General features: G+C 38.0%; 1 protein-coding gene across 4 annotated transcripts in view; it reads left to right on the top strand.

The window, feature by feature from the left end:
• Positions 1–27,080, top strand: part of DOCK4 (dedicator of cytokinesis 4) — a 248,507-nt gene that overhangs the window by 62,700 nt on the left and 158,727 nt on the right. For all 4 annotated transcript variants that reach the window (XM_054056438.1, XM_054056437.1, XM_054056436.1 and 1 more), the window contains exons 2-4: positions 23,416–23,499; positions 24,487–24,527; positions 26,644–26,699. In XM_054056438.1, coding sequence (XP_053912413.1) covers positions 23,416–23,499; positions 24,487–24,527; positions 26,644–26,699 — 181 coding nt within the window. The remainder of the gene's footprint in view (positions 1–23,415; positions 23,500–24,486; positions 24,528–26,643; positions 26,700–27,080) is intronic.

The following is a 27,080-nucleotide window of genomic DNA, read 5'->3' as shown; positions in this document are numbered from 1 at the left end:
ACCTGCTGGCCACGCTTCTTTTGATGCAGTCCAGGATAAGGTTGGGCTTCTGGGCTGTGAGTGCACGTTGACAGCTAATGTTGAGCTTCTCATCAACCAGCACCCCCACATCCTTCTCTGCAGGGTTTCTCTCAATCACATCATCCCCCATCCTGTATTGAAACTGCAGATTGCCCTGGCTCAGGTGTAGGACCTTGCACTTGGCCTTGTTGAATGTCATGAGGTTCGAACAGTCCCACTTCGCCAGCCTGTCCAGGTCCCTCTGGATGATATCCCGTCCTTCCAATGAGTGAACCACTCAGCTTGGTGTAATCTGCAAATTTTCTGAGGGTGCTCTCAATCTCACTGTCTATATCACTGATAAAGATATTAAGCAGCAGAAGTCCCAATATGGATCCCTGAGGGACACCACTTATCATGGATGTCCACGTGGACATCGAGCCATTGAGAACTACTCTCTGAATGTGACCCTCTAACCAATTTCTTATCCACTGAACAGTCCACCCATCAAAGCCATATCTCTCCCATTTAGAGAGATGGGTGTTGTGGGGGACTGTGTCAAAGGTAAGAGAGTTTGTGAGTATGAAGCCTCCTGTAGCTGGAGGAATAAGGCTTCATCGGTAGGCTCTCCTTGATCAGGTGGCCTCTAGTATACATCAACCACAAGGTTCCTTTTGTTGCCTTGGTCTTTTATTCTGACCCATAAGCTTTTGACCTGTTCGTGGCTACTCCTCAAAGACAGCTCTTTACACTCTATCCATTTTCTGATACAAAGGGCAATTCCTCCACCTCTCCTTCCTTGTCTGTTCCTTCTGAGCAGCCTGTAGCCATCGAGAGCCATGCTCCAATCATTGGATTCGTCCCACCAAGTTTCAGTAATGGCAACCAGATCATAGCTTTCTAGCAGCACTGTAGCTTCCGGCTCCTCCTGTGTGTTGCCCAATAGGCAATATCTGCTTTTGTTCCTTTGTTAGTTGTTAATATTAAGTGCATAGACTGGTCTTTCCACTTGTTGAGCTCTGCTTTGTATCTCCTAGTTTTTCTCTCTTAACTCTTGCTGAAGGAAAATTCAATATGTATGTTTGATAGGTGTTTGTACCAGGTGTGTAAGTTGCTATAATAGAGATGTATAGTGTGTACAGTGAGGTGTGTGGTTTCTGGAATACATCATAGGTGCCTATTTTAAGGAATTTTTATGCTGCTTAGTTGTTCTTAATGGTGTTCTCTTGCCATACCTCAAATTTCTGTCTTTCTTAAGGAAGTTGGGGTATTTTGAGACTTGAGAAGAATGATGCAGTGGAATAGTTCAGATTTCTGTCTCTCTTTCATTTCTTGTTTTTTTTTTGTTATGCAGTGAAAGAACTTTTGTGTTTCATTAACAAGGTAGTTACTAAGGTGAGGAATTCCCCAATTTGTTGCTCCCAAAAGCATTAAATGGATATGAGGATAATGGATAAATGGATGAGGTAACAACCTCAGTAGCTGCACCTTGGTTTTACTAGTAACTGCAGGGTATGTAAGGTGTTTGAAGTAGGAATTTGCCGTGAATACTCTGGTCAGCTTAGCAAGGAAGGATTAGAAGAAGCCTTTTAAGTTCTGTTTTATGGGAACTTTGCTTCTGGAACAGGTGAGCACCAGTGGCAGCAATGCTGAGTGTGCAGAGACTCAGTGGATAATGCAGTTGGGCTTTCGGAAGGAATGGCCCATATACTCCATTCAGACTGCCATCTTCAAGCGCAAGAGTGAAGAGATGTACATCTGTATACTTACATTTAGTGCCTATTGTTTATATGCTATGAAATACAAAATATGTAATCCACTCCTGTTTCTGTCAAAAGATACAAGCAAGTAACTTTCAGACTTCTCTTCATTTTTGTGTAGACACACTTTTGATCTTTCACTTGACTCTCTGGAACTGGAAGATTAGTCCTGGGTGTCGTGTCAAAACTAAATGGAGAGACTAATGAATGTGCCAAAGCTGGAAATCAGGAAGAAAAATCCATTGTTTTGCCTATGGTATCTTCATGTTTATGTCTCTTACTTCAACTTATTTGGCTAACTCTGAGAATGTTTGAGGTTTGTTCAAAAATAATACAACTGTGTGGAAAACAGTAGTCACAGATTTCATGTATATGTAAGCCACAAGTGTAATAGAAAAAAAATACTGATAAACTCATTTGAAAGTATTAAATGCTTTATTCATTTGCTACTTTTAGTACTTTGATCTCACATAGGCTGCTTTGACTGTGGATTTGAATTCCACCAGTAATGATCATGCCTGTTTGTTCTAGGCATAGTAACCAAGAATGATGCTTTGTTTCAAGTCTGTTAGAGGAATGAAAAAAATAATGGGTTTAGGGATGCACTTTTTGGACTAGCTGTTCAAACTAGATTTCTGGATAAACAAACACGTTGAGCTTCATTTAAATGAATGAGCAGCTACTCCTGAGATTGATTCAGATTCTTGTTTTTCCTTCCCTAGCTTTTAGAGCTCTTCCACTTTCAGCTCCTGTGCTATGACTATTGTTCTGTTGACTAGCATTTTCTAAATATTAGAACCATTTCTTTGGACTAGTTTAACTGAAGGCTTATTGCGGTGATAAATACATTTGAGGGTTCTAGTTGATGGTTGTCCATCAAAATGAAGTAGTTAACTATTTTGTAATTGCTAGTTTGGATGTTGCTGGGAAGTTTATTCTGGGATACAGATATTTGTAATTTACTTTGGCATGTCTGGCCTGATCCCCAGGGTAAATAGCAATTTTTTAGTTTGGAAAAAACTGTTTGGGATTGCCTAGCTGACTTTGACAGTTATATTTATGGTAGCATAATTGATTCAGTCATCTGGAGTTTAAAATATAGTGTAACGTGACAAAATTATTTAACACATGCTTAGAAAAGGGAGTGGGAGAGGTAATTGAAGAAACACATTGTCATCCTTTGGGACTGAGACATTAATGCAAATCTTCTGGCGGGCAGGTCAAGTTGATTGCTGGAGTTTTTTTTGTTAGTTTTCTCTTTTTTCCCTCCATGTATCCTGGAGTGATAAAAGCCAGTTACATAAGTTACCTTGGCTATCTTTCTGGAATACTTTTGTAATTGCCTGTACTGAAGGGAGATGGCTGTGTGCCACTGCTAGTATTGGAGTAGGACAGAGGAGCCTTGTAACTGCTGAGGATAGAGAGCAGGAGGTTCGTGATGATGGGGTCAAGTAATCAAAGTGGAGCTCTACTCCACCTCCAGGCTGGTGGCACCGATGAGCTAAAAAAACAGCACTTCATAGGAATCGACAAGCACATTCCTGCTCATGTGGGACAGAATCTCAGCTACAGCTTTTCTTGAAGCTGAAGGATAAAAGTCCATGTTTATCACAGTATATCTGTGACTTATAGAAGTCTTCCTCAAAAAATAATACTTGTATTGCAGCCGTGGTTGGGAAAATGAGCCTATGGGGGAAATCTAATGCCGTGTGGTCAGCTTGAACGAATCCCAGAAGACGGGATGGATTGTTCTGCCACTGAGGTCAGCTTGCTGAAAGAGCTGATTCCTATCTTACTTCCTTTGTGGGATTTGTGCCCATAGCAACACCCATTGGCAGCTGTGAGATTGCAGTGCCTCTGCTGCCCAGCCCTCTGCAGTACCGCTTCTCTTGGCATACTGACCTAGAATGCTGCCCTAGATCTCTTTCACAGGATTTCCTTAATTTTCCCCTCCTAGCTTGTCAGAAACCCCCTCGGGATGTTAAATCCGTTGGTAGTTGCAATGTGATAAATTGGCTGCTAATTAGTTTTTTCTAAAAACATTTTTTCTTACCGTTTAAATTTTTTATCTACGCTGCACTTGCCCTGACATTTTACTTTCTCTTGACACATCAGAATGTTAATTAATCATCTTAATTCATCCACTTTTGTAAATACAGACTCTGTAGTCTACTGTGTTGTTTTCCCTTAAATTTTGGCTTTGTACAACTGTAAACTAGCCAGTTCATGGACTATCAGCAGTTGCAAACATTTGTGGTGTCGGTCCATTTTTTTTTTGTTTATTGCAGTGCTTTTGTTGTGATAAATCACAACATTGAGGCTTTCATGTGCGGTAATTATTATCAAGTCACTTCATATTTAAGTCTTTAGCTGTCAAATATGAAATGGTGACTGTCTTTTTTGGGGCCTGGGCCTGAAAAAGAGAAATAAATAATGCTCTGAAATAAGAAAGGATGCCGATGGCTAGTCAGAGAGGTCATTCACCTTTGAAATGGTCTATGTAATCCAGAAATCATAGCAATCTGCTACTTGTTTAATAGGTGACACGGAATAACTCTTCTGGTCTTATTGCAGTTCTCTGAGGAAGAATGACCACATCATGAAAAGAAACCAAAACATTAATACTTGCTGATGAATAAAGAGGTCTTAGAAGCCAACAACTGACTGCTTTTTTTTGCATCTCTGAATTCAGCACCTCACCTTTCCTTTTTAACTTCTCTAGTGATTGCCTTCTTTTGCTTACATGGGAGTCTTTGAAAGGCTCATTCTTATATTTACCCCTACATCACATCACATTAACTTTCAACTGTTGACTCACTCTCTTTGTCCTCCAAGGAGTTACCTAGTTAGGAAGTTAGGGGAATAAACTCCCATCTTTTTCTCTCCTCTGGAACCTTTCTATGATTTCCTCTTCTTTCACTTCTTTTGCTGCGTCTTCCAAATCACTTACACCTGAGATAAAGATTTGCGTGAATCTACATTAATAATGACAAAAATAGTTCTGTCATGAAGGTTTTCCCCTTTACGACAGAATTGGTCTGGTTTCCACAGATAGCAGTCATTAAAGTTCCATGATCCTTGATTCCCATTCCACACCCGAACTCCGCTTGCCTAGTATGTCACCAGCCTCTTAGGAATGAAGAAAACACTCATGATATAATCTGGGCGTGGTTAGATACTCTAAACCATTGCAATTGATTTACTGAATATTTAAAGCCTCATTAAACAGTGTTAGTAGGTTCTGGCACCTTAAGGAAGTTTCGAGTTTGGAACATTCCCTTACAGCTACCTTAATTCTAAAGCAGACATCTGAAAACATTACCGTATATTGACAGTAGAAGTGCGTTTCATACTGTGGCTCTCAAAATGCAGAGAACAAACCACAAATTTTAAGACATATGCTTTCATGTAGTCACTGTTATATCCAGTATAATTTTTCCTGCTGCAACCATTATTGGTTTTCCTTTTTATATCAAAGCCCCGTAAGTATGCAGTACTTGAGTCTGAAAGTGTTGTTTTTAACAGCGGTGTAAAGAAATAAGAGAAACAATTAAAAAAAAAAAAAAAAGCTGCCTGGCTGGAGTTAGGTAGATTATTTCCTGGCTATAATAATCTGGAATAACATTAAAATACTATGATGAATGCAGTGTTGGTGTAGTAGCATCTTCCTTTTAAATGATAATATAATGAGGGTAATGCTCTTCCCAGGGTGAAATCCAAAACACTGAGGTGGAAACAAAGTCTCTGGATTTGTGAGGCACTTCCAAGAGTTTTATTTATGATGAAGAATTTTATACACATATGTTGGCCTTCCCTTGGACAGAAAAAGAGCTGTTTTGGAGTTCTAATATTATGAATGTCCAAATTAACTCATTGAATACAGGGAAGAGACAAATTCCACTTAATTATTTAATTTAGTAATAGTTAAGTGCATTAAGTACTGGAAGTCGTGATTGCAGTTTGTGATGTAAGGAAGCCAAAGACTCTGCAGACTTTTTTCACTTGTAGGTCACTTTTTCTGTTTTAGAGTTTTCAGGATGTGCAGAACGTTAAGATAGATGGTTAAATAAATTTTACTTCAAAGTGTTGGTCACGAGGAAATTACTATGGTATTTTCCACTTTTCCTTGCACAAGTATTGGAATTGGAATTTCTGTGCAAAAGTTAGATTAACTTCTCCATTAAGCCTGAGTTCTGATGCTATAATTTGCTTTTTAAGTTTATAAATATGTGTATATTTTGAACTACGATTTTATATAATATATTCAATCTCCTTAATATGTTCTAATCATAGCATTTAAGATAATACTGAGCAGCTACAAATCACTACTTAAAATAAATACTGAAAGAATTGTAGATCAGTTAAAAGTGGTCTAAAAGCACATGGTTTATTATTAATACCTATTTTAAAGGGTGTGTACAGAAATAGTCCCTTGTTTGTAGAGACAGTGGATCCTTTTGCAGTTCAGACTTTGTCAAAATCATGGTGAAGGAAGGGAAAGAAGTATCAACTTTGCAAGGAAGGTGATTTGCATACTATTACCCCTTAGTCTTTGCTTTCTGTCAAATTTTAAGCTTACTGTGACCTACTTTAGAGTCTCATTACAAGATTAAGAATTCCAGTGAATTCTGTGTTGCAGGCTACACTAGTTTTGGTGCTTAGGTTTACATTACTACTTTTGTCTTTCTGGAAATCATACGCTGTTTCTCATTGTAAGCCTTTGCTTAAGTCCTTGATTCAGTTTTCTCTACTGGTTCTTGTTTTTTCTTGTCTGGATTTTTTTTTTATTTGAGGATAGTTGGTTTTTTGTTTTGTTTTGTTCAATGTGTTTTTTAAAACTATTATTTAAGAGAGTACTGTCTCGTTCTGGTGGTTTTAAGTTTCTAACTTATATCAGGGAAAACATTGCAGCTGCAGGTTCATTTCACCTCGTCTGTGTGGCAGTCAACTTTATGTTATGAATTCCATGGCAAATCCAACTGGAAACACTTGTCCTGTGCCCAAATTTTGCATGTCATTGCCAGAGTATTCTTTTTGTCACCACAGCTATGACAGACTCTGATAGCGTCTTTGCTTTTCCCGTCTTAGTTAAACTAAGAAAGGTGAGAAAAGCAAAACCCACATACAAGAACCACAGCCACTTTGACACTTGGATATTCTCCGCTGTATGGCAGAATGTAGTGTCTTGCAGAGATGCTGAAGTGGCTCTGGAAGACCTCTCTTAGATACCAAAATTAAGAGTGATACCTTTATGTGGTGAGTAGGCATGAGTTAGTCTGCTGAGACACAGGTGTATTAGTGGCTGTTCTGCCTCTTTGCTGCTACTTGAAGCTACTTCTCTAGGAATTGGCATGTGTAATTCTGCAAGGGCCTTGTGTTGTAAAGTATGAATGATCTATAGTTTTGAAAAGCATAAATTATCAGCTCCTGTGTATTAATAATTTTATAGTCAAAAAAATTGGAATTAAGTATGAAATTCTAAATCACAAAAGATATACTTCCAGAGATGGAAAGGGTCCTTTTTTAATGAGAGGAGTCAAAACTAGAAAGCATCTTTCTCATTCACTACTACCCTAAATTTAGGAGGGATGAGATAAAATACAGGTATATGAATTGGCCCACCTTTTGCTCTGCTCTCTTTCATTAGTTTTTGTGTTGCTAAAACTAGAGACCTTTCGATTTTTCATTACTTTTGGAATAAAGTAAATGTCTGTTAATAGCTATTAAAAGAAAAAAAAACCCTACCCTAAAATATAAAAGCCAGAACACCATTGTCCTATCACCTAGTTCTGCTTTCCATTCCTAGCTGTACAAGTTTTAAGTAGGGATAATGTTGATGAAACCAGGTCAACTCTGAGTATTTTATGTAAATCTCTAGTCCCGATTGAGTATGTTCATAGCTCAAAAGCCTGCCTGGGCAAAGCAAGGTGCAAGGCTGAATCATTAAGATGATATTTTAGTCTTGATTTGACCTGTACTTGACTTACATTTAAATAATTTCATTAATCAGTTTAGGTTTTTGGTGTAATGGGGACCAATCTCCACACTTACTATCAGGCCCTTTCTGTGTCCTGAAAACTACTGTGCTGCTTTTACAAAGGCATAAATTAAAGAAATCTTCAGGTTAATTTTTAATTCCAATTCATCCATCACTGCTTGATCACTCCTTTTACTGGTTGTTGTTTACTACTTACTAATGTTGATGATTTTTTTCAGGCCTTAAAATCCTTAAAAATAAAAAAGGAAAGGAAGGAATTGAAGCAGTAAAATAGAAACAATAGGGCAGACCATAATTAGTATGCTAACTTTCTCAGAAAAGGTGAAGTGTTGATAAGAATATTTCCAAATAAAATTTGTACTTTATTTCTTTTCCCGTCTAATCTAGATGAAAAGCTGCAAATTCCACAAGATGTACTCGAACAAGGATGTTCTATTTCAGCTAATTTGACTCTTCAAGTTCGTTTATGCGGAAAGCATAAAATAGTCTACTTTCTGTACATTTTAGAAAACAAGTATGAAAAGTTGTAACACACTAATTCACTGACGTTGCTCCTATGTAATTTCCCATCTGTGACACTTGAGTGGTATACATGCAAGCCTTCAAGGATTAGGTAGGATTATGTTGGTCACATAATAGTATCTCTTTCTGGCACCACAAGTAACCCAACCACCAGTGAGTGTAATTATCATATCCATTAACATTGCTGCTGGTTGGAACGAATGAATTTCAGTGCGAGCCCAGCAGTGATTATCGGCTGACCTTTCAGTTAATCCTAGTGAAATGGAAAAGGGATTCCTTTTAATTGGGATGGTGATTTTAGAGTTAACAAGCCGCATGTTTTTTATAAGTGAGTTGAATATGCTATATTTAAATTGTTTAGGAAGATTATCAATGCTTGCAACGTTGCTTCTCAGCCTGTTATTTTCCTCTTCCTCCCTGATTTTGACTGTGTATCAGGTTGCAAATGCTTTCCTATAATATAAAATATGATTTTCCTTGATTTTGTGTCTTCAGTTTGCTGTTAGGAACAGTACACCCAGGCTAGCTGTGTTATCAATCATCTACACACCTGTAATAATTTTAATTAGTGTGTAGGATTAGGCCTGCTACTGAATCAAATCCTAAACAGTGTTTATTCCTGCATGGTGCTCCCGTTGATTCTGTATGTGGGTTGATATCTCAACTACTTGAGTTGAGAGGTCTTGGGCAAATTATTTTCTTGAGAGTGGCAAAGGGAATAATGCAGAAGTCGTACACCTGTTTTGAAGCCAGATAAGTCTAAAGGAGGTTACTGTTGGGTTTAAAGTAGGTTTGTCCTTAGCTGTCTTCAGATCCAGCATATGCCTTGGCTTTTGGCAGCTGATGCTTTTCAGTGGTTTTGGAAAGTCTTTTGTTTAAGAAGTTGTCATCTCTGTATAGTAGACATAGCAAACAATGTTAATATTATCAGTTCTGAGAGCTTGTTTTGGTCAGTTTTAAAAACATCTTTGGACTCCGATGGTAGTGTAGTTTACTGATTTTCAATGCTTAACCTGAAGTTGATATCAGAAACTCCCTGGTGGAGTATAGGAACTGAACAACTGTCACACTGAATCAAGCCACAAATGTCTCTTACCTGTCCAGTAATCCTCTAAGGAAAGCGTGTAAGAAATACAGAAAGTATAGATCTAACCATATTTTTTATAGACTTCCAAAGATAAAGGATGCATTAAGATTGTTGTACTTCAGTCCTCCTATATATATAAAACACTTCTTTAAAACTTCTGGTTTTGATCTTCACAGCGTTTTATGGCAGTGATGTTCCATAACTGAATTGTGCCTTTGTGAAAATATTATTTAGTTACTTTCAAACTTGCTGCTAGACCATTCATTTCTTGAACTTGTTATACTTTGAGGAGAAGGGGATATAATTCCATGTTCGTTTTCCCATATTGCTTGTGATTTCCATACCTCTGTAATATCTTATAAGATAGATCCCTTTTACAAGCTCAGTTCTTTACTGCAGCGGAAGATGATGCATGCCTCTGTCTTCCTCTAACTAGACCTGTTCTGATTCTTGTTCCATTTATTCCAGAAATGTGGAAGAGAATTATGTGCAAGCCGGGGCTTCACTGTGCGTTTTGGTAGTGGCCAGACTTTTGATTGCCAGACAATTGGTTTTATATACACTTTGCAGCTTTGAAATTATGCATTTGTTTTCCTGTGCCACTTTCCACAGATTAACTCTGATTAAGCAGAGTTTTACTTATACCTTAAATGTAATCTTTTTGTTTACTTGTTTATTGTAATGGTGGCAGCTACAGCTGTTATCTGAAACATTGACCTTTGAGATATAGTGTAGGGCAGGGTAGAAATGGTCCCCTTGATGGAGATAAAAACTCTGACTTATCTTCTTGATGGATCTTGCTCCTGCTTCTATGAGTAACATTATTGCCAGACTCTTATAAAGACAATTTTCCTTAAGCTAGATTGGTGGGAACTGTGGTTTTTTCACTAGTTTTTGTGCACTGGATTCCTGAGCACAGTCATTTCTGTTGCACGGTACTGCTTTCCTCCTACAGCACCGTACAGTTGTGACTCGAAAGAAGAAAACTAGATATTGAATTGTGGTAAATGATTTTTATTGACATTTATTTAAGGAATAAATTGCTTTATGAGATGTTAGTGTTTGTAGCAGAGAGGAAAACCTCATATAAGGAATTCCCAGGATAATTTGCAGCAATGTGTCTTCGCTTTCTCTGTGCAATTTTGTGAGTTAACCATGGAACACTGACAAGATACTTTATGGTATAGCCACAAATGTAATTATTGTTTTGATTTTATAATTGACAGTGGTAAGGTCTGAGTGATTTGTTCCTGCCAATTAGTTTCTGAATTAATATGCCCTTTGTAAGAGTGTTCAAACAAGAGGCAAAAAAAAAAAATTTGGAAAGCAGATGTTAATAATAAAATTTTTAATGGCTGCGCAATGGAAATAATTTGTTCCACTCCACTACCTGACCAAATAACTGTTTAACCATATGCATAACAACCAAAGGTGTGATCACTGTGGTTTATCACTTAGCAAATGTTTGTTATCGTAAAATTTCCTTATTTTTAGAATCTCTCTGCAATGGGTCTTCTGCTCAAGTTTCACGTGTTTGTTTCAGAAGAGCTTTTCCAGCACGGGAGGGAACAACTTTGTCCTCTCCTTTCCTCAGATGTTGGATAAATCCCAGGAGGTCTTTGTTAGTCTGTCTGGATCCCCAGGAGGCTAGTAACTTGGGGGGAGCATTTTAAGAGGATGAATGGTGTAAAATTAGCGTACTAATTATATTGTCTATGTGTGATATGAATTGTGGCACTGTGGCCAAGTCTAGACCTAGGGGATGCTGTTTGATTGCTCTCCCTCCCTGGGAGTGATCCCTTCCAGGGCAGCAGCCTCCTGAGAGGAGGCTCTGCTCTGCTTTGCTGCTGGTTTTGGCTTGAATTTCATTTCTCTTCATTCCCTGCTTTGTCCATGCCCCTTTCAAGTGAAGTTGAGGGATGTAGGGAGGCTCTGCAAAGGGATCTGAACAGGCTGGACCACTGGGCTGAGACCAATGGCATGAGGTTCAACAAGGCCAAATGCCGGGTCCTGCACTTGGGGCACAACAACCCTATGCAGTGCTACAGACTATGGGAAGTCTGGCTAGAAAGCTGCCTAGAGGAGAAGGACCTGGGGGTGTTGGTTGACAGCCGACTGAATATGAGCCAGCAGTGTGCCCAGGTGGCCAAGAAGGCCAATGGCATCTTGGCTTGTATCAGAAATGGCATGACCAGCAGGTCCTGGGAGGTGATTCTGGCCCTGGACTTGGCACTGGTGAGACCGCACCTCGAATACTGTGTTCTGGGCCCCTCACCACAAGAAGGATGCTGAGGCTCTGGAGCGTGTGCAGAGAAGAGCAACGAAGCTGGTGAGGGGGCTGGAGAACAAGTCCTACAAGGAGTGGCTGAGAGAGCTGGGGTTGTTTAGCCTGGAGAAGAGGAGGCTGAGGGGAGACCTTATTACTCCCTACAACTACCTGAAAGGAGGGTTGTGGAGATGAGTGAGCTGGCCTCTTCTCCCAAGTGACAGGGGACAGGACAAGGGGGAATGGCCTCAAGCTCCACCAGGGGAGGTTCAGGCTGGACGTCAAGAAAAAATTTTTCATGGAAGGGGTCATTGGGCACTGGCAGAGGCTGCCCAGGGAAGTGGTGGAGTCACCTTCCCTGGAGGTGTTTAAGGGATGGGTGGATGAGGTGCTGAGGGGCATGGTTTAGGGATTGTTAAGAATGATTGGACTCAATGATCCAGTGGGTCCTTTCCAACCTAGTGGTTCTATGATTCTAAATTTGGAGCTTTTTCCCCTTTACATCTGAGTTTTATACCTCAGTTCAGTTCAAAACAGATATGTGATGTGGCTTAATAGTATGGATGACAGCCAAGTGGATATCTGCTTGATTTGAGTCAGTTTATTTCAGCTTTGTTCCTAGCCTGCTGGGAGACACTGGGATGACACAAGTCTTTCTACCTGTCTCAGCTCATTTTTCTAAAAAATACAGGTTTTGCTACTTGTGGGTTTTTTAAAGAGTTTTAGGAAAGAGTCCTGTAAGTTGTTTTATCTGGAGAAGGATTGGAAAACTCCTTAATACTAGAAGTTCCTGTGTCTGGTTTGCTTGGGACTCTTCTCCAGATCTTGACTAGTTTCACTGGGAAGTATTTAATGGTGCAGAATGATAACGCGTGTGTCCCAGTACTACTTTCTCAGAAATGCATCACTGTTTTCCACGCTTTCCCAGTCCAGTGGCATCCAAATGTACTCCTAAGCCTCCATGCCAAATCTAGAGGGAAGGATGAGGAGACAGATGTTACAATGGCAGGTTTTTTAGGGACTCTCCCATTTTGTTAAAAAACGAAGAATCATCTTGTCTCTCAGCGTACTTGTACAGAAAAAAATAAATGTTGTGATGCAGTAATGAATTATAATGTAAATGTTTAAAGAGGCCTCTTTGCTCATATGCTTTCTTCCTCCAATCACATCAAACAGAACAGTCACCCTCTTGTCAGCAAGCTTCAGTATCCTAATTGGTTGCATTTACTTTCCAGATAAATTTTTCTAATGCTCATGTGTACTCTCACAAACTGCCACAAACTGAACATGAACTATCTTTGCTCTTGATTTTGGAGTAACAAGCACAGTTCCTAAGCAAGATGAACAGCATGTGAAGGTTCTGATTTTTCAAGGGATAGCATTAGAAGTGTACATCCAGGTAGCTTTTTTTTTTTCTTATTTTTGAGAGCTTCGATTAGGAAAAAAGTGTATGCACTTGTTACATATCTGTTTGGTCAGATGTTTAAGATACTTGTGGGATTACATTAAATATCTCTGAAGTTGTAACTTCATGGAGATTACAGATTAGTGATGAAACTCTGCAGGGGTAAATACACTGAATTCTCCTGGATCAACTAATGAAATCAGACTGAAAAGTGCAGTGGATATTTCTAACCATTAAACCTAATAAACCAGATTAAAACCAGAGTGGGATGTTTAGACTTGCGTTCACCAGTCTCTGAGGATTTTCTCAGGAGAAAGTAGTTTTGCTTTACTAGTCTTAATAGCTGTATTCCAGTATGTCTGAAACGCCTCTCAGTTACACTGGATCAAGAAAGTTCTGCCTCATTTAAGATAAAAAACTTGTGACAGGGTACTTGTAAGTGATTTGTAATTGCTGTCTTAGTTGCACTCCTTGTCAAACTGTCCTGTCTTTCAGAAGGTTTTCTGATACTGAGTTTGTATCTACCGAGAATTGGCTGACCTGTAGGACAGACTATAAAGGCTTACAATTGCGGTTTGTTTTTAATGTTAGCTAAATTGCATAGATTATTGCTTAAGTTGGTAGGGTTTTTGTTTGATTACTGAAGAAATGACTATTCATGATTAAAACCATATTCCAGTAATTTTTGATGTGCAGCAAAAATTTGATGTAATAAATATGTGTTGTTAAGTAGCAATGTTGTTAAGGCTATTATCTTACAAAAGCAGAATAATTTCTTGAATTATAAAATACTAGAGAGAACATTACAGGTACGTTAAAGTCAAAATAAACAGAACTCTTAGTGGTAAACTGGAAGTTTTTAAAATAAACTTATGATGACATGGTTGAGTGACAGTGAAATACAGATTACTAGGAGACTAAAACTCATCTGAAGTATAACAATACCAGTCAAACAGAAAAGTAATGGCATTGAAAGTTTCAGGATGGTTTTTTGGGTTTTTTTTAGTTTGTTTGTTTGTGGGGTTTTTTTGTGTGTGTTTGAGTTTTATTGGTTTTCCAGTGTTGTTGTTTTATTGTCTTTCACCATTGGCAGATCAAGTACAGAGCTGGACTCTGCTTTTCCAAAGGACATAGAAGAACACTGGACAGTGTTTCAATTATAAGATTATTTAATGGACCTGTCTGTTAAAAGAATCTAACTGTGGGAGATGGGTGCTCTGTCTCTTTTGTATTACTGAAGAAAACTTGTGCTCTGCTTTTCTTGGCTTCTTTTAATGCTATTTATTACTTGTCTGGGAGTAAACAGTGAAATACTAAGGGGAAACCAGTCTCACTTGCCAAATTGTTTGATACCAAACACATGGAGTTTCTCAGCTACTGTGCTGCTGTCTAACTGTGTTCCTCTTGGGTGGCTTTAATAGTTTGTGAAGAGTAATACTGCAGCTTGCACAGCGGTCTTGTTTTCTTTACAGTTCACAAGACGACAGCTCTTCTGAGCTTGGGTTTGCATGGTGCTGCTTGCAGTTTGTTAAAGACTGTGAAATTATGCCCTCAAGTGTAGAGCAGCATGTTGTGTTATAATGGTTTTGGGGAGGAAAGAAGAGAATGGGGAAATGTGAGGTCATTAGACTTTGGACCATACCCAGTGTTCTCACATTAAGTCAGCATGAAATTGTAAGGACATACTCATCTAGTCAAGGCCTACTTCAAAATAATCACCTTTGTATTATTCTCTAAAAGTGAAGTGTTTTCTGGGAGCTATCTCCTGTGTCGATAATTATGTGAGGCATCTAGTTTCCCCATTCAGTTTCTGCTGGCTGTATAAGGATATGACAGGTAGCCAGCGAACCTCCCGGCGTGTACAAAAGTATCACCATAGATCTGGATTTGAAATGTAGAACTTTGTCTCTTAAATTTAACTTCTTGGAGGTTTTTCCACCACCTCAGGATTTGAGGTCCAAAATACACTGAAGAGTTGTCATGAGGTCTGATGTCAGCGGTCACAGGGATTTGTTGGGTTCAGTGGACTTCAGATGATGCTTTTGTGCTACAAATACCTTGATCTCTGTTCTTTACCATACCTGACATTTACCGGAAGTTACAAAAAAATGTGGTGGTGTTTTTAGTCAGAAACTTTGGTTCTCCAAAGGCTAGGAACAAAACCTGAATATTTTTTCAAGTTAAATAGCAATAACCCTTTTGCTTGATCATGGTATTAAAAATTAAAGCACTTACATAATGAAGCTTGAAAATGCATATAACTTTTGGAAATACTTAGTCTTGATAAAAGTCTTCATGAATAGCATAGTTATTTTTAACTGAAGAAGGTTGTTCTCATAGATAATGATAGTCTACTTTTTCCCCACTTTCTCCTTTGCCCTAGATGTATTTTTAAGCTGTTGCCATTTCCAAATAATGAAGGAAGATGACAATCTACACTTACTGTACAAAATGGCACTTTTAGTGCATTGGTACTGCATCTGTAGGTCTGCATTAGAGAACCGAGAGACCGGCTGGTTGGACTGCATGTAGTCTGGTTCCTCTATTATGTTTTTATTGAATGCATGAAATCTACAGCTGACTGTACTGAATCCACCTCTCCTTTGACTATGATGCATCTGACAGCACTTGAGATGACATTCCTTCTCTGTATCGTAGAATCATAGAATCACCAGGTTGGAAAGGACCCACTGGACCATCGAGTCCAGATAGAGGAGGCGCCTGTAGAGGAGACGACTCCAGAGCCAGTTCTAGGGAGAGTTGTATCATCTATTCATAGTCTCTAAGGTGTTCTACATTTTATAGACTTGTAAAGACCTGTTTGTTTTCTTTTCTTTTTACTTTTAAACTCCTGGTTCCACAATTAATGCAAATAAGAAATCACTCTTAGCGGGGACAAGATGTAGACATAACAAGATGCAGCAGGAGTTCAAGAAATATAAAGGGCTTAACTAGCTATTTGATAGAAGAAACAATACAATCAGTGAAATCTTGTACCTGCAAGGACAGGGACCCTAATGGCACGTGCTAAATTACTTCAGTTTTGGTGTTCTAGATTGGCAGCCGTTCAACAGCGAATATGTGCCTCAGGAAGCCATCACTTGTTAATTTATTTCTTTTTCCTAAGATATATCACATAATAACTAGGCTACCCAAAGGAAAGATAGCAAAAATGTTTGCAGGTGTTGGGGGAACTGATGAAGCTATTATCATAGAGATGCTTAGGCTTCTTCATGTAGCTGAGATACAGGATGAGAAGAGCTTGACAAGCATTTAGACAGTCACGCTAAACTGGTTATCTGTGTTAGAATAGTCCTATGGGTTTTGGCAACACTGTAATTGGAGATTTGAAAGTGATTACCTTGCTGAATTCTAATGTTGAGACCAGCACCAGAGGGAATACGTTCTGCTGCAGCTCTGTCTTTTGTATATTTCAGACTTGGCATTTGCTTGTCTGTATAGGTAGCAGGTACCATTAGCAATAGGAATTCCAAGGGAAGCGAAGGACAGATGTACATACACATATTCTACTTTATATAGTATTTTCAAAGCTTGGACATTGATACAAACTTTTTTGATTATTGAAGTGCCTTGAGGTATTCTCATGAATAACTGTTCAATAAATGTTCTTCTTAGGAAAATTGCATGCGAACACGCGTCTTAAGAACAATTGACTGCTGCATGTGAGCAGCTATTGAGATGTTCAAAAGCCAAACGTGGCTCAGGAGTCTTGGACTGTCATCATCTGAGCTATGCATTAGGTCCTTTTCATTGTGGTGTGCCTATAAGTACATATACAGGCGAGAGAACATACATTCTTTCATTTGAATATGAATTTGAGAGTGTTTATCCTTAGTAATCTGCAAGAGATTTAAGGATCACTTCTGTTGTTTAAACTAACATTCATATATACAGTGTTCATTGAAAGGAGATTAGATTGATTTCTGCCCATCCCCCCCCCCCCCCCCCCCCTTCTGCTTTTGTGTCACTGTCATTAGCTTGGTTTTGGTTTGCAGCAAGCCTCCTAGGGTATCTGTAGGCAACAGAGTGCATTACTGAACAGATGCCTGAATTAACTCATGTATTAGAAGCATGAGCATGTAGCTATGCTATTATGCATCTACATCCAGATCAATACATATGTAGGCAAAGCTCATTGCACGTGATGGCCTTATACAGTGAGGTTTGGCCATTCTGCATTAGCAAAGTTGTATGTTTGTCTGTTTCTGCTTCTACAAATTCTGTCTATTTTGAAATCTAAAGAGGTTCTTTACCCTCTATTGAGAAGAAAAAGCTTCATCCTAGAAAAGGTACAGCTAAGGTGCAGAGAAGGTGACCAGAGATCACTTATTCAAACTTCCCCACAAGAACATTGACATGAAACGAAGTTTTAAGTGGCATTGTAAAACACATGGCAATTTCCTTTTTCTGTGAAATATATTTAAGCTGGAAAGCTTAGTGTGAGTTTGAGGACACTGACACTGTGATGCAGGTAAAGCTTGGTTAGCCAAATTCATAGAAGAAAAAATCATTAATGGTTGTTGAACACAGAAATGCCATGTCTAGCTCAGAAGATCCCTGTGCCACAAAATACTGAGGGCTCTGTTGCTGAGTGCTTGCATTGCTTGCCAGTGGTGAGTAACTTCAAAAATGAGTTTGCAAACAATATCCTGGGTAGTGTGGATGGGCTAATTGTTGTTATTGTTTTTTAATGGTTGTCCTGATGATGTACTCTCTCTAATGTTGCATTTTCTGCAGCTGCTTATGGTGCCAGATATCTGTTATATTTACTATCCGTAAGTATGTATCAAAGGATAGTTTTTCACATTTCTGCAATAAAGACCACTGAATGAGAGCCTTCTTTGAAGATAATATCTATACATCATTACTCATCAGCTAAAAAAATAACCTCAATTTTTCATCATAAATAAAATATGCAACAGTGAATTATTATTTTAACTAAACTCAAAGCCATTTGTTCAACGTTAGAAGCTCCCCAATTTCAATTAGTACAGCTTTTCTGATTATTTTGTTCAACTGGTGAATACAAAAGAAACCGCTTAAGATAGTTGTACCTGAATATCTCGATCAGGTGAACGAATGGTGCTTTATGTCCAGAACGAAAACTTTTAAAATTGTTTTTGCCACAGAGGGGACCTAATTTCAATTATAGCAGATAATATCTGGAATCAATGATAGCTTCTGGTCATCTGTTAGGAGGAAAGAAACAACAGTGTCTGCCTCATTAATTCTTATGTGCACATCTGCAGTTATTTCAGGCATAAAAATGTTAAGAACTTAACCCCAAGCAAAACTTTTGAAGTGCGCCACCCAGCCCTGTTACGAGCTTATCACTTCCTTTTCTACCACAGCATCTTGCTCCCCGTCAAAATCAGTCCCTGTGACATGGTGTTCCTGCCCTCCAAATCTTTTTCCAGTGTGTTTTTACCACAATTCTCTCTGGTTCCTACGCCGTCCCTGGTAGCTGGGGCATCATGCCTTAGGTTGTTTAGCTGTTTAACTTTTTACTACAGCATTTAGCATGCACAATATGGCCATGTGAATATTAAAGTAATTATTTAAATTTTTCTATCTCACATCCTTGCACCCCTCTTTCGTCAGTTTAAATGCTGTTTTTTCTTATGCAAGACCTGAGTCTGCTATGGTAGTACAAATGCTCAGTTATGAGGTATTAGTAGATGCTGTCAATATTGCCTCTACTACTATTGATTCTTTCATATGTAGGGGAGTACCTCCTGCTGATAAACCAGGAGCAGTGGTGTATTTCACGTGTCTCCCTTTGTAATGTTGAGCTTAATTTTAACTTGGAGGGGGAGCATCTTGAGCACCATGTTGCATTACACGCTTTGTGGGGAGACCTTTCCATCATATAAAAAAAAAGTCAAGCCATCCCTGAAATCCGTTGTGCTCTCGGTGAGTCTCAAATGCATCCTTATAGCCCTAACCCACATGTAAGATGCGAAAGCATTGCTTGCAAGTAGAAAAAGAGTCTTGTTTAACTTTTTAGAACTGCAGTGCTGTCTGGGCTCTAGATGAGCACAAGGTGAGTTCCCACACCAGAAAAACCCCTTAGTTTAGGCTTTAATTATGACCTGTTCTTGGATTGACCTTTTTATAAGCCAGGTGCTTGCATATGTAAAATGTCCTACAGTGAGCACAGACAGGCAGCAATCTGGATGAGAGTGGAAAGATGAAATTTCTTTTGAGAAGGTGAACATAAGAGCTCCATTAGATTATTCCTTCTCTTTCTTTTTTTCCTAATTGCAGTGCCAGTCTGATTAAGTTAAGGATTGGAAACCTCTTTCCTTGTAGTGAAAAACTTCATGAAACACATAGAAAAGATGTCTTGTAAGGTCTTATGTCACATTCTTAATCAAGCTGACTGTCCTATTGAAATATAGAAGGAGAATATTAAGAAAATATTAGCAGTTTTGATTATCAGGAATCAGAGACACGTAGGTTAACTGGTTATCTCATACAGTTTCTCTTTCTGATTATCTCTCCATAGTTCACACAGAATGGATTGTTTCATAGCTTGAGAGTCACTGCACCTACAATACTCTAAAAATTTTAAGCTTGCCATTAAACTCAAAGCTGCTTTAATATTGCATATCACTAGTTCTCACCATACGATTTCACCTTCTGTATGATTAGGTTTTTAAGTCCTGAGTTGTTGTCTTGCTTTCTTATCCTCTGAGTACCCTTTAGCAGCAAGGAAATATTTAATAATGCCAGCTATCTGCTGTGTTTGAAGTCAGTTTCTAAACCATTTCTGAGAATATATCCTACAAACATTTACTGTGGAGTTCCATATTTTTCCTCTGGCTGACAGGTGATTGAAGACGGCATCAATCACTACGCCTTTGCTTGAGACACAAACAGGACATTTATATGACCTTCAGGTACTGCAGTGATGAAAAATATCTATCTAGATATAGGTGCTTTTGATACCAGGCTTCCTGGGGAGATGCATATGGACAGCACATCTGGAAAGACTGCAGATACCTGTAGCTAAGCTGTATATGTACTGTTATCTAGCCTCCTTTTCCAAGGTCTAAACTATCCGGTTGCAAGGAAGTGACAGAAGGTGATAACCCCACCCACTGCTGTCATTATAAGAATGAAAATGCTGCATATTTAATGCACATGGCTCAATGGATTATATGTTATATGTAAAATCCATGTCTATAAGCATGATAGACGCATATTGTTCTTGAGGTAGGCTGAGAACTCGCTGTTAACTCACAGTCAGTGCACAGCAATTAATTATATGCTTACTACCTACCAGGAGAAAGAATTAAGGAGCGTCTGCAAAGTGCTGCAAAACAATGTGCTCGTTGAAGGAAGGGGGCAAGAATATATCATATTTCTATCATGGCTTTGTTGAGAACCCTGTGTCCTAGCTGAGTTGCTGAACCCTGGGGTCTTCTCTGGTAGAAATGCAACTGCCTCTTTCCATGACTTCGTTACCCTCCCTGTAGTCTATTTATGTATATACCACACAGATAAACTAAAAAGACGTGTAGCCGCTTTCTGTCTTGGTCCCTGTTCTGTAACATTACTTTATTAGTAGAAAAGTTAGCAAGGTAGATATTTGTGTGATTAGAAGTTTGCCTGTGGATTCCTGTACCTTGCATTAAATTCTCTGCTGCTCTGCAGTAGACCTTCTTTTGTTTTGAATGACATTGCTTAAGACCAGAGGGTGTCTGTTTTGAGCCTGACCTCACTGCGAGACCTCCAAAAGAACCCAGCCAGAATTTTGCGAGTGGACTGGGGGAATGTGCTGGCTCGGTGGTACAGGTGATGCCCTCGTTTCTTTCTTTCTTTTTCTGGTACTCTGCAGGTTATCCTTCTAGAAGATATTTCAAGGTACATCTTTTTTTTTCTTCTATATGTGCTCTAAAATGAATTCTAGCTATTTTCTGTACCGTGTCAGATTTCAATGTTTTTTTGTCCTAGAAGTTTTCTTGGAAACTTCTCTTAAAAAAAACTAAGAAATTTTTAACAGATCTAGTAACTAAATAAAAATGGAATGTCACAGCAAAGTCAGATCATAACAATATGACAGGATATATTGGCTGTTAAGGAGAAAATTACTGTAATTCTTTTTATCTCATGGAGTTTAAAAATAAGACGTCTCACAAATGTAATAACACACGCGGTTTGGTTTGGTTTGGTTTGGTTTTGCATGCTTCTTCTATTAATTCCTTGATTTTATTTCTATGACTGTATTTGCTATTTTGGCAGGCTTCATAATTCAGGATTTTTTTTCTTGCAAGCTAGAAAGGTGACTAGAATGGCTTTGTCATTCCAGTGCCACAGAGTAATTTAGATATACGTTGTATAGATATTCTGAGACTTTTGTTTTTATTTTAATCTGTTTATAGTTAATAAGCTGTTTTAATTTTTAGATCTTTGTATATGAAATAATTGAAAAATTATCTTTTTTCATCTCTTAAGCAAATTTTTTTGATGTGTATGTGCTGTCTTGCAACTTGTCCTCTTGAAGAATGGTGACGTGATTGTGGTGGGGAACCAAAGTATGTCTTTTATTTCATAATGCTTATCTCAGGGTATTTTAGATCAGTGTAAATAACTTGGAGAGCAGGAGGAGCACCAAAATGAAGTGTATAATTCAATATACATGCCTTGGAGAAGAAAAAAAAGCTCAGTGCTTCAAATACTGGTCCCATGTTATATCAGACTCTTAGGGACTGACCAAGTGCGTAATCTCACGGACTTTTTTCAAAGGGATAAATAAAAGGACTGTGGGTTATGCAAAGTGACAATTTAGAGATGATTGAATTCTGTGAGATTTGAAGCCTTCAGATTAAGAAAAATGATTTGACAAAAATTTACCTTTTATACATTTTTATACCAGCCATCCTATACTATAAACCATAACCTGTGGTTTAGTCTTGAAATCTGAAACTTTCTGGCAAAGATTCTTAAATGAATTTTCAGTAAACGTGGTTGCTGACAGCTAGTCTCTCCTGCTCCTTTGATGAACACTGTGACAAGCACAGGTGGTGGATGACAGGTTATATTGTGTTTGAGCATGTTCTCTGCTTGTTGTGGGGGAGACCTCCGACAGCAGGGAAGAGCTGCTAAAATGAATTGTTGTGACTCTAAACCTTTCAAGTACTTTAATAGAAAAGTATTTATATGCATATCTGTACCCATGGGGTTTCCTTTTGGCTTTTACATGTGAAGATTTGTTCTCATGTCTCTGAGTTGGTGGGTTTTTTTTACTTTGTGGTGAGATTTGGGGTTCCCTATATAGATGGATGGAAATTTGATAGCGACAAGATTGCTGGTAGGCCACTAAGTAATTTTGTGCGTTGTGCTCTGCTGATATTGGTAGAAGGGTATTTTCCTCTTCAACTTCAAAATTAAGCTCCAGAAGAAATTTACAATATAAAGAATCAAAATCATTATTGCTTGGCCTAATGGCCTGAATTAGGCAATAATTTAATTAAGAATTTCTAATAGAGTATGCACAGTGTTGAATAGCTGAGTTGCTCTCTAGCTATCATGCTATTTAGCACGTTAATGGATTTTTGGCATTTGTAGGAATGAGCGTTTTTGAGTGGCTTTTGAGTATTGTATTCTGGTTCTGAGTGAAAAAACTAGCAGGCAATTCTTTTAGCACTAATATTGTAAGCCTTCAAATTTGACCATTTTAAGTATTTGGGAACATCGCTGCTCTGGTGGACGCATTTTTTCCAGAGGCATGTTTTATCTCCAGGGAGGGAAGCCCATTTTTGGAGCTCTTGTACCAGCCTGAGACCTGGGCTTCAGGGAAGCAACAGAGAGAGACTCTGTGTGCTCTTAAAGTATTTTAATGAACAGCATGCTGTACTGGTCTCCATCCCCAAGAGTTTCCTCACACTTGGGGTTATATGGAGTGTTGGGTCTATAGGATCTATTAAGCACATGTGAAATAAGGTTTTCTTTTTGCTACATGTGGGTGGCATAGATGGCAACCAAAACATTCACACTTTTGAGCTTGCAGACTGCTGAGGTCTGAAATGTGTTACTGTGAGCATTTGGAATAAAAGAGTTTCTGTCCTTCAGGGTAGTTGTGGTCTAGCTAACAGTGTTCTCTGGTGCAAACTTTCTATTGTTGTGTAGTAGGTCTGTAAGTGTTTCAGCTTTTTTCCAAGTCCCGTGTTTTAAATTTTCTGCTCATAGAAGTGGTTTAATTTCTGATTCTTTCTATAGCTTGTTAAATTTCAATAAGTCTGGTTGTTTTAATGTTTAACTCCCCCTGTTAATACACTATTTTTGTGCACAAGAGAGTTAATAATTTATATTTGAATATTGTAAGTAATTGAAACTTCTTATCTTTTTCAGTAATAGCTGGTTTTCGAGGGACAGTCCCACATGGCCTATCACTGGAGATTGGAGACACCGTTCAGATATTAGAGAAATGTGATGGTGAGTTCACAGGCTGGAATTCTAGTGATAATGAAGTTTTGTACACTGTTGATTTGAACCTCATTACTAATTTATTTTCTTAAATTAACACATTTTTTGAAGTAAATAATATAATACAGTCTGGCCTCTTCAATTTTTTCACAATTCCAATGAGCTCTAACCCTTATAATAATTAATTTGCAGTTCACTCTTAATTGCTGTGTTTAGTAAACATTCATAGAGGTTAACAGCAAAAAAAGTGTTCTCATTGTGATTCTTCTGCTTTCAAAGTATTTCCAAGGGAAATCAGGCTGCTGACAAGACCCTTTCAAATGAATTCAAAGTCATAAGTTTAAATATTGCAGCAGCGTAAACGTTCTCTTCTGCCTCTGTTCTGAGGTAGAGAATACTAATATAATTTCAGCAAATGCCTATTGCTAGTGCAAGACAAAAAAAGTTGGTTTTTTGTAATCTGTCTCCTTAATACATTACCTCTTATCTGTCAATGTGATTTTTTGATCATTTAGGTTTATATAGGTATTGGTTTTGTTTCATATCAAGATTATATACTGTGAATCTTGTAAGACATTTTCTTACTGGAGGCATAAGATCTGTTCTTTGGTTTGGATATATTATGAATTTTATATAGTAATATGGTTGATAGATTTAGAATGTGAAGTCCAAAAATTATTTGTAAATGTTTATAGTGAATATGAAACCATTTCACTTTTGCTTGGTGTGGTGGCTAATGCCAAATATACCTGGGTTACATTGTTAGAAACGGGGATGCAGAGTTAAAGAGTAATTCCTGAAATTGTGCGAATTAGGTCATCTGAATATGAGCTGGTTTAAGCAAAATACCTTTCATTGTATGGAAAATCTTTCAAATGAGTGCAGTCTGACAGCACCGTGTAACTGTCATATGTGTGAAAAAGGGAAAGATGAAATCTGTTTTACATATGGAAATGATTTGCATACTTTAAGAAACAAAATGTCCTTTCTTCACAGGATGGTACAGAGGATTTGCCTTAAAAAACCCCAATGTTAAGGTAAAGGTCAATTGCAGTTTTGTGTTCATTGCCAAATGTGTATTTACTTTTTAAAAGTTTGTAGTAAGTATATGATATTTACTCTTAAAAGAAAAGAAGAGCTTAGTGTTAAGTATATAATTGATATTGCTTTAATTAGATTTGGACATGGATTACACTTCCGCAATGCTCCAGTGTATTAGAATGATACACTGTACAAATCTGAGGCTCTGGTGAAATTTCCTTAATTTGTGAATTTTGGATTGTGAATTCAGAGGAAGCTAAGTTAAAAGGAAAGGACTGTTGAGAGTACAAATTGTAAATACTGTTGGAAAAGTTGGTTAGATTGCGCCTGTTTTTCTTGATGTTATGATTTAATTCAGAGCAGCCGGTAGAGACAGCTAGTTATAGGAGCCACATTCAGAGTATCAACTGAATAGAAAATATGTATTTTCATGTAAGATATATGGTTAATTTTATTTTCCTTCGGTGTGTAGTTTTTTGTTTCCATAGTAATATAACTGATAGTACTCTAAACTAGACTTCACTGTATTTTTTTTCTGCATTCAGAGTTGAAATATTATGAGATGAATAGTTCAGCAATTGTTCATGTTGAACATGTTTAAGTTCTAACTATCTTTTTATCATTCTGATTTCTTAATTTCTTCTGTTGATTTGTAACTGTAAAGATATATTTTTCACATTGGAAACCATTTCAAGATTTCCTTTTCTTCCTCAACACAGTACTAGATGTTTTAGTCTTACTAAAGCAATAGATGAAATATCTTAAATCATCTGTTGCTCTTTCAGCCTACATTGTAAGCTTGCTCCTTTTTTCTTTCTTCACTTCCAGGCCTCTTCAGCTGCAAAATAGGGCACATATATGTTAATTTCAAAAGTGTCTAGGGGCTCATGTCATAAGTCTTTGGCCTTTTGTACCTAGACTTGCAGTCTCTGTGCACATAAATTTCCTTTGCTTTATACGGAAGGTCAATGTGAACAATAAATTTAGTCACAGAGTCTAATCTGATGTTTACTAGTTTGACCTCATTGATATATATTGCAATTTGATTTATAAGGCTTGAGCAGTTGCTATTTGTTATTCCAACTTCCGTCTTACTGCAGTTCTCTCCACATGCTTGCTGTCAGTCTTGCTTTGTGGTCTGTCAAGTGTGTTGATAGAAGTTATGAATAGGTTTTCTAAACATGACTTGACGTGTGAAGAAATGAGATGTATATTTTCTGCTTTCCTACTGTGAATGCAAACAGTTTTCTGCATTTTGAAGGGAGTCTCCTCAAAAGGGAAATATTAAGAGCACCTTGTAGCTCAGCTCATTGTTGGTATTTCTCAAGATTCTTCCCTTGTTATGCTGGCAGCTTTGACACTCAAAGAGATTACCTGTGGCAGCTGGTCTGCAGTTAAGTGTGCATATGCAGCCATCCTGTTTTCTGGCACATTGTTACAAGTGCAAGCCTATACTATCCTTGGAAAATGCTCTCCTGAACTACTTTACATTACGTAGGAGCAGGAGCATTCATAAGGCCAGTGGCCTTTATGTAGTAGATGTGCTTTTGTTGAAGGTCTGATATCTTTAAAAGAAAACAAAGCACCATCATCACAAAGGAAAGCTCTATGCAGCTGTGCTTATTATAAAGAGAACATATACGTATTTCCTCTCGCTGCATTGTGTAACAAGCTGTAGCATATTAAGTTCCTGGGCAGAAGTTTGAAGTGGTGTTGCTTTATTTTGCTTAGTCTAATTTATGAAGGTTAAGTGTGCTGAAGGGCAGTGTGACTGTTGCAGCAATGCTGTTCTTTCGGAAGAAACAATAGAGGGCCTTTAGATAACTGAAAAGAGACCAACTTCTGTCAGGACACTGAGGCTTTTTGGTAGACATCTACCACAGCTTTCCTGTGCACTGCAGGGTACAGTAGCCACCCAGTAAAACTTCCTTTGACTTTCTTAACTTCTTTATTAAGTTATTTTGTTGCGTTCTCTTTTGTGCATGTTTGTTGTTAATTTTTTGGAAGACTCTTAATGCAGCACATATTTGCATATTAAATGATGCTAAATGGTACATAAACTCATGTAAGGGGAGTTTTTTTTGTTTTCACCTAAACTGTTTTATTTTTCAGGGCATATTTCCATCCAACTACATTCACTTGAAAAATGCATGTGTTAAGAACAAAGGGTAGGTGGAATGTTTTGTATTCAAATATTTCAACGTGGCCAGTTATCTGTACCAAAGCTCTTTTGCTTATAATATGAAATGGTGATTTTGTTGTGTTTTATCTTAACTTTTAACTGTCATAATATTGGAGTGACGTATTCTGAAAAGACGTAGAGCACAATTAGGAACATCAGTCTGTTTTCTAGTGGAAAGAGGAAAAGATTACGTTTTCACTTCCTCTTGTTAGGTTTGACTTAAAAGAGGTATTGCCTTTTTTAGAAGAAGTTACTCTTTATAGAAGATGGCTATTAACCTGCTGTTTAAGATTAATTGTTTTCCTTGAGGACATCAGCTGTACTGTGGCAGAAAGCTGGCATTTTACAAAAAATAGTAAAATAGCAT

Source organism: Cuculus canorus, chromosome 1 (genome assembly GCF_017976375.1).
Source record: "Cuculus canorus isolate bCucCan1 chromosome 1, bCucCan1.pri, whole genome shotgun sequence".
In the NCBI taxonomy this organism is placed as follows: Eukaryota; Metazoa; Chordata; class Aves; order Cuculiformes; family Cuculidae; genus Cuculus; species Cuculus canorus.
This window is presented reverse-complemented; position numbering and strand designations above follow the sequence as displayed.